Source organism: Phaseolus vulgaris, chromosome 10, assembly GCF_051622355.1.
Source record: "Phaseolus vulgaris cultivar YP4 chromosome 10, ASM5162235v1, whole genome shotgun sequence".
Taxonomy (NCBI): domain Eukaryota; kingdom Viridiplantae; phylum Streptophyta; class Magnoliopsida; order Fabales; family Fabaceae; genus Phaseolus; species Phaseolus vulgaris.
The window spans coordinates 23,487,559-23,496,414 of NC_143507.1; the positions used below are offsets into that span (position 1 = coordinate 23,487,559).

Genomic DNA, 8,856 nt, shown 5'->3' on the forward strand with positions numbered 1-8,856 from the left:
TTTGGTGGAGCGTCAGAAAAGCAGAGGGTACGGACGTTTGGAATTCCGTGCCAGCACCACGTAGATCGACGGTGATGTGACCTCTTAGTCTTTTCGCTGGACAAGTCTTCGCTTAAGACTGGGGGGCTTGTGTACCGACCAGGTAGTCGGGAGTGATGACGTGGCAGCAAGCGATAATATAGGCATGTTGAACGGAACACCTGGCTGACGGAAGGGAAGGACATCGGGAAGCTCGTGTAGTCGCCAATCGTTAAGTTGGCGTGCTCCGATCTCTAACATTTCTAAACTGGCGGTCACCAGGCTTGTGTCGTAGTCGCCGTATGCGAGCTTAGGCGACCAAGTGATCAGAGATCGCCGAGAGGGGGACATCGCCGAAAGATCAGGAAAGCTTGTTCAAGGCTTTCAAAGGGCACGGGTACGAAGGATGAAGTTATCAGATGATCATTCCCTAGCCAGAGGTTGAGGCCAGGGAACAGTTTACCAGAACATGCACGATGAGCAAGTAATGCAGATCGTGATAGCGGCAGGCGAGACCACAGAGAAGGTGTGCATGGTGACACCCCGTGCTCGCCATTAGAAGAGATCGCGCTCCAAGGCAGCTATGCACCGAGTTGCTCCTCACCTGAGTAACTTAGTCGAACAGCCTGAAGAGTAGAAGTGGCGTTCAAGCGGAAGACGTTCCAGATGGTGACACGTGTACAGCTGGATGCGAGCCACGTGTCCAGAGGTGTAACTGTCAGGAGAGAGAAAATGCACAGGTATATAAAGAACCCTTAACAGATTCTGAGGTACGCGCGTTTAGAACACTTCTTTACGCTTTGAGAACACTTGAGTACGCTGAGAGAGATTTTGCACGGTTCCTTGAGTTTTTAGCTTTTCTCTCTTAGAATTTTGGTGATTCCGTCACTGACTTGAGCGTCGGAGCGCGATCGGCCGCAGCGGCGCCACTCTGTCTTTTGCAGGTTCTTGAGGAGAATCGAGGTGTGAAGGACAGAAGCTAGCGTGGTGCAAAGTTGATCCAGAGGAAGATACCTTTGACGTGGCAAGACTCTTGCGCTCTGGTCAACCGGCAGGATCAATTTTAATATAAATGACATTTAAAAATATAAATGGCATTTAAAAGAATAAACAGGTTTACGAAAAATGTATTATTTGATTTGTGATAAAAATAATTATTAGTTCAGACAAAAAAAAATCATAATTTATGATTTGTTTATAATTTTGTTATTTGTGATTTGTTACATTAGTCAAATTATTTATATTATTTGGCTTATTTAAAATATATATATATATAATTTTTTAAAAATTATTTGTGATTTGTGATTTGATTTATTTGCTACATTATGTATCAAATTAATTTTTAACATTATATAACTTACTATCCAATATATAAACAATAAAAAAAAATAATAATTATGACGTGGCAGAAGTCGTACAAAGTTGGCACGACTTGCCTAAATTTGTAATTTTTTTTAAACGGACCTCATTTTAGTAAAAAAAAATAAAAATAACACCATGATGGTAAAAAACCCTTGGAGTGATGATGCCATGGGCTTCACATAATATATGAAATTCAGACAACAAATAGCAACCAAGGAGTTGATATAAGAGTCATTTAGATAAATGTAACATATTCTGATTTTAATAAAATTTAAATTTTATTTATATTAATAAATTTACTAATAAAATATTTTATTAAATATATAATTTTTTTAAGGAAATACATGCATTATTAGTATTCTAATCTTGAAGCTCCTCTTGACATTGACATTGACATTTACATTGATAGAGATGGCTTCTTACTGTTCTTTGGAGATTTGTGTTGGTAAATTTCTTTGAAAAGATCAGCATCCACTCACCCAATTTCGTTATAAAAAACTGCACCAACAAATTTTGCTTCTATTTGCCACACAAATTTTGCAAGCTTGGATTGCATGGGCGACAACTTTTGGATTCTAAAAATATGCTTCCGGTTCTATAATTTAATTTTTTTTTTCTTTTGAATCACAAGTTTGAATGTTTTTTAATAAGATTTTTTTTTAATTGTGTAATCCAAAATAAAATATTAACTTTTAGAATAACAATTTAGAATTTAAAATTGACTTCAAAATTACTATTTTAAATTATGTATTTAATATAGTTTTTTAATTTTAAATTGTATAATCCATTTTTTTATATCATACAATTTGAGAAAAAAACTTTTAATCGAAGGATAAACTAATGATTTCAATATTTACGGAGTTGCAGAAAAAAAAGTATACCGCGCAAAACAAAATGTCCTTGAAAAATAGTTAATAAACAAAAGTTGTATGTGCTCAAATTAAACTTAGTTACCAATTATATATATCACAATAAAAGCAATTGATTTGTAGAAGCTTGTCAAATAGGCACTTAGTATTCAAATCATTTAGTTTCCTTATATCTCTTTTGAATAAAATATTACTTTAAACACATGAAAGATATATTGTTAATGGTTCAATGTTTGTTTCAAGGTTGTATTGTTTAAGAAGAGGTATGTGAGTGGATATTCATAGTTTGGATCAAGGGATGTGCAGGGAAGGAAGAGAGTGGATATCCATGAACCGTGATTTTTCTCATCTTTCTCATATGTCTCATATGCAAAGATTTGAAGGGAAAGCCACTTAAGATGGTGGTGTTTTTTCTTTTTGACATTTTTTTTCTTTGTCATTAATGTAATAATATATATAATAATACCTTTTATTTTTATTATTTTTCCATCATAATTATCATATTATGATATTTCAACTTTTTTTTTTTTTTATAAATAATTTTTGTGTACAATTCATTTTATATATAATTTTTTTTTATTATAAAATGTCCTCTAAAATATCTACATGGTTATGTATCTAAATACAATCTAAATCAAAATCAATGAATATAAAAAACTTTCAAATGTATAAATAAATATAACAAAAATTTGTTTATGCTTAGATAATATTATTTATCATGTTTCGATAATATTAAATAACTCGTATTTTTTAAAAATAATTATTTAATAATATCGAAATAAATTATTCAATTGTACAAAAAATAATTTAAAATATTTCAACTAACTCAAATTTACACAAAAATACATCATATTTCATTATTTAAATATTTATAAATGCAAGGGTAAATTTGTAAAATTATATTTTACACTTTTAAAAAAACCTCACAACAATTACATCACTCACAAACTCCTATAAACTTTCATCACACATTCACTCTAACATATCCCACTCCAAACAACTTCACTTTCTTCACACTTCCTCACGCATCCACTCCCTCAAATCCTCACACATCCACTCTCCAATCCAAATACACACTAAGGCTCTGGATTAGGGAGGGGATGTGTGTGGATTTGAGAAAGTGGATGTGTGAGAAAAGTGTGAAGAAAGTGAGGATGTTTGGATTGGGGTATGTTAGGGTAGATGTGTGAGAAAAGTTTATGGGAGTTTGTGAGTGGTGGGATGACTATGAGAGAATTTTAATTCTTTTTAAAAGTGTGAAATGTTACTTTACAGATTTACCCTTACCTATTAAAAAAATTAATAATAAAATGAGTTGTTTTTGTTTAAAAATGAACAATCACATATTGTAGATTTAAAAATTATAAATAGAAAAAAAAATATATGTTAAATATAAATATGTATAATATAAAAATTATAATTAAAAAAATATGTATTCAACGAAACAAAGAAAAAGAACTGTATCTCGATTTAAGGTTTTAGGACAGAAAACATAAGAAGTTCCCTCCTATAAAGTAATCATCTTAAAGGAAGAAATCTAAAAATTAAAAATGTTCTTGTGTTTTTCTGAAAATATGCAGTGAACAAATTTCTTGATAAGCACTTAAGAAAATAAAACAAATTTCTTGATAAGCACTTAAGAAAATAAAACAAATTTCTTTTTTTCTGAAATAAAATTAATTTATGTTCAAGTTAACTTATTTATAAAGTAATTCTAACTTCAAGAAAAAATTATTTATGATGCTGGAGCAATTTCTGATGTCATTTCCTCCACAAAATACTGAGGTCATTTCTATCAGTCAATAGGCTCAAGTGCAGAGATCACAGGGACACAAATGGTAAAAGAAGCAACTACCTAAGCAAGCTGAGCAAGTATGCATACATGCTTAACCACCTTATTCCGCGACAACTATCAACATGACAGTTTGCACTTGACTAAGAACATTAAGCACATAAAATATGAAAACAAATTTAGGGACACAATTCTCTACGCAGTTGGTTGGGGCAAAATCTCTGATGTGGCAGGATAAGAAGGTTGTTCCTCTTTCTGCAACACTCCATGTTGCAGTTGATGTGGCTGTTCTCCTTGCCAGTTCCAAACAATATCCTTAAGTGCAGGTCTTACTTCCTGTTTCAAAAGATTTTGGTACTCCAATGTGTCTCCGCTAGACTTTTTTAACTCCACAAAATGGAAAACTGGGGTGATCTCAAAAATCTCAGCATCAATACCCAAAGGCCCTTTTCTGCCTTCCTTGGAACCTTCCAACTTGAACAAACCTCCATCTTTCTTCTTGAGTTTGAGCCGCAGGCGCTTGCAAATTTCTTCCAACTTGGAGATGATAATAGATGCTGGCTTATCAGAGGTAAATCGTGCTTCTTTCTTACGATCAGTGGTCTCCTCAAACAAACCAGACAAGTCAAAACCTGAGGAATAGGAGATGATGTCAAAAGCGTTTAGATTACAAGGTTTAGAGTCTTTTGCTGGTTCAATAGGATCTCCATTCTGACAAAAACTAAATACTCCATCAGTATCCAGAGGAGCTAGTTCTTCGTCTTTATTCTGAGTAATGGTGGGCTTCTGTAACCCCTTTTTGAACCAGGAACTTTCCATAATTTTGGCCATTGATATCCTGGTCTTTGGGTTTGGATCCAAGATTTTAGACAGCAGTCTGCGCACATCTGGTGCAAACCAGTTCGGAAATTTAAATTCTCCCTTGCCAATCTTCCTGTACATCTCCATCAGATTTGGATCTCTAAATGGAAGAAAACCAGCTAATAGAACATACAAGATCACCCCACATGACCATATGTCAGCTTTGGCTCCATCATAACCCCTTCTGTTTATCACTTCTGGAGCAACATAGGCAGGGGTACCACATGTGGTATGGAGTAACCCATCCTGGTGCTTAGTTTCGGCAAGGGCACTTAAACCGAAATCTGAGACCTTCAAATTCCCATCTTCATCCAGTAAAAGATTTTCTGGTTTCAGATCACGATGGCACACACCTCTGCTATGGCAGTAGTCAACAGCACTGATCAATTGCTGAAAATATTTCCTAGCATCATCCTGCTTGAGCTTTCCTTTGGATACCTTGTCAAAGAGCTCACCGCCTTTTACATACTCCATGACAAAGTAAATTTTGGTTTTGCTGGCCATTACCTCATAAAGCTCAGCAACATGTGGATGCCTGATTAGTCTCATCACTGAAATTTCACGCTTAATCTGGTCAATCATCCCAACTTTCAGAATCTTCTCTTTATCAACAATTTTTATGGCCACACTCATGCCAGTTATGAGGTTCCTAGCATGATAAACCTTTGCAAAAGTTCCTTGGCCTAATAATCTCCCTAGTTCATATCGCTGCATAAGCACACCTCCTTTTTGCTCCATTTCTACAAACACTTTTTGCGTAAACCAATGCTAATATCACTAGCACTAAGTACAGGCAATCCCGTTGTCAGAAGCAGGAAAGTGCTATTCAAGAAATTCAAAGCTCAACCGTCTTCACAGTCATAGTATTTTGAAATTGTACAATGGCTGAGATTTCCAGGCACCTCAGGTTCTTGAGAGCCAAATAGATACAAGCAATGGACTAAACATCCAATGTCATCAAGATTGAATGAAGGTAGCTCAGATGGAGGCACGAATTCATTAGCCTCAATGAGGGATATTTTAACCATTAAACACATCTTTCAGCATTCCCTGATTTTGGTGATGACACCAGAGAAGACTGCAGAATATGGTGCTATCAGAAAGCTTGAAGAATAAGGAATGAAGCAACACCTGGTTTAGCCTTCCAATTACCCAGCAGCAGGAACGACACACCTGAAAGAAATATAATAATTTCATAAGAAAACTCAGAATCTAATGTACCCAATGAATTTCGTGAAACTTTTACAAACATAACCAGCATAACAATTTTTATAACTTCTTTCCAAGTCTTTACCACATTTAAACAGGACTGATTTCAAAGACAGTATTTAGCATATCAATTACAGTTCTCACAAATAGTCTAGTTGTTTCTAAGTCTACACAAATAAATGATTCGTGACAGAGAAAAATAAATTTAGACAACTGAAAGAAACATAAGATGTTAAAATCTAAGCATAGATCCAAACCACATATGACAATTCATTATGCAAAAGAAATACAATTTAATCAAATAATCAATCAGCTGATGACAGAAGCACGCAGTCAATACTACACAACACAGCAATAATGAACTTGAGATTCATAAAAAGAACTACACAACACCTGCATCCTGTTTCAAATTTCACAAACAAATCAAGTCATTTAAACTCAACTCGTGTTCTCAAGTTAATGTTCTAATTAAAGCACTTCATTGTCAATTGAGAAGGAAAAGGAAATTCAAGAAGGTTTCAAACAGGCAAGTATAACTATAACTGAGTTGGCCCGTTTCCACACGCTTATGATTCCACCTTCCATTACAATCGTGACCTAACGTTGGCAATCAATCTACCAATTTTCATGCTTGTGTCACATGTGACTAAGTCCTAGTCTCTACAAATTGGCAACAACATTTTCTAGAAGAAAAGAATTAGAAAAAAAAAAGAGATTTAAATAGCCAATTAGCCACTAAGAGAAAAAAAAAAAAGAGAGAGCAAAAGAACAGAGATAGAGAGGTGAACACAGCTTAACCCATCAAAACAACAATCATACTACTCTACCAGAAATTCGGTGTTAAAAAATAAGATCTTTTTTTTTACAAACCATTCGTTATTTTTTAAGATTTGACGAACATGCACTTAGATCTTCCCAGGTTACACAAAAAATAAGCTTTTTTTTTATATCAGTGCACAAAAACTAAGTTTAATAAACAATGCAGGCGTTATAATTATTTTTGTGTCTTTCTTTCGCATGAAATATATGGCGTGTTTGCAAATCAGTTGAGAAATAAGAAATCATGGTTTATATGATGAAGCTGTAACCAGCTGCTTCTTAAGAAACCACATTCAAAATGTAGAAAATCAGATCCTTAATGTGAAATCAAACACGCTAATAGAGTATTACTCGGAAGCATAAAATCAAATCCCCCACAACCCTGATGACCGACTTTTCTCGTGAAGAAAACAGCCAGAAACGATTCAGAACATGAGAAAAATCACTTTAAACCCCAGAAAAATAAAATCGAAAATTTTCAAACTTTCAGGCGAAAATGAATCAAGCTTTCAATTTTCCAAACAGGAATGAAGATCTAAAAGTAACCCAGAAAAATAAAGAAGAAAATCGAAATGGGTGATCTCAATTTACCTGCAAGATGATTGATTACAGATGATTTTTCTCTCTCCCTTTTTCCCTTTGTATGTTTTGGTTTTTTGGGTGCAAGCAAGGAGAACAACGATGATGAGGGAGGCGTTATAACAAAGAATGAGCAAGAAAAAGACAGATTAGTTGCTGTCAAGTTAACAAAAGGAATCTTAGAATATTCTAACACCTTCTAGTTTTAACTTCTAAGTTGTTTCTTAAGTCACAGTATCAATAACATACAACACAAAATGAACCATGTATTCAATAATTAAAAAGAACCGTGTATCAAAAGAAAGTAAAATATTAATTACATTTAATAAGGAGATTGTGATATTAAAATTATGATCAATCATATAGTTACATATTCCGAATTTCAATAAAAATACATTTGATGTTCTTTATTTTTCTACTGTAAAAACACTTTGTATATTATTATAAATTAGGAAATGTAAATTGGTGTGTTATTACGTAAGTTATATAAATTGAAAAAGATTTATGTAAAGTCGTAAAAAAGAGAAGTACGTGTAGACTGTGTTAAATCTATGAGAATAAAATTTTCCTCTAAAATTATATATAATAATTATGTTATTTCAAAATTCTGTATGTAGTTTATAAACATTGTACACATGAAATTCTATCAAATTTTATAAATATTAAAAACAAAAAAGTTGTAATCACGTAAATTTCAACATTCATTACGTTTTTAATCCATATACTGAACCTGATTTCCCTCATAAATAATATGATATGAATTGGATTTTCTTTTACTAGTTGTTTTTTTTCTTTTTTCTCTCATAATTTCAAATAAAAAATTAATAAATATATCATGTATAAATAATAGATTTTAATGCATTAATATACTTACATAAGATACTTTAAATGTATACAAGGTTCTTTAATAATTAAAAAAGAGTATGTTTCTCATAATGGAAAGGCATATGAATTTCCCAAATTGAAATCATGGGAATAACTTTTTAAAGTATAGAGTTCACTATTTTAGCTTTTTAGACACAATCTCTTTTATATGCATGATTAAAGAATTATTATTTTTCTTTCAAAATAGTTTTTTAAAAAACTATTTACCAACGGTCTTGAACTAAGCTATTTACTACTTTATTTATTATTATTAACAACTTTTTAAAAACGAAAACGATATGTTGTTTTACTTTGTTTTATTTTTTTATATTTTTCATGACATGTTATTATTCTGTTACAAATTTAACATGGAAAGGTTTAATAATATTACGCCAGAAAAAAGAAATTTAAAGGTAAACTTTGTTATATAATAATAGTTAAATAATAAATGAAAAATCAAACTTGACAAGAATTCAACAAAGT

General features: G+C 32.5%; 1 protein-coding gene across 1 annotated transcript; it reads right to left on the minus strand.

Annotated features, from left to right (window-relative positions):
• Positions 1-3,968: 3,968 nt before the first annotated feature.
• On the minus strand, positions 3,969-7,729 carry LOC137818276 (CBL-interacting protein kinase 2). The gene is made up of 2 exons (XM_068621593.2): positions 7,522-7,729; positions 3,969-6,075 (listed from the first exon to the last, which is right to left on the minus strand). The coding sequence occupies exon 2, from the start codon at positions 5,638-5,640 to the stop codon at positions 4,237-4,239; it is 1,404 nt and encodes a 467-aa protein (XP_068477694.1). The 5' UTR covers positions 5,641-6,075; positions 7,522-7,729; the 3' UTR covers positions 3,969-4,236.
• Between the last annotated feature and the right edge of the window lie 1,127 nt (positions 7,730-8,856).

Bases quoted from the DNA above. Each gene is read 5' to 3' on its own strand.
- LOC137818276 (XM_068621593.2), bottom strand. From the start codon at position 5,640: ATGGAGCAAAAAGGAGGTGTGCTTATGCAGCGATATGAACTAGGGAGA.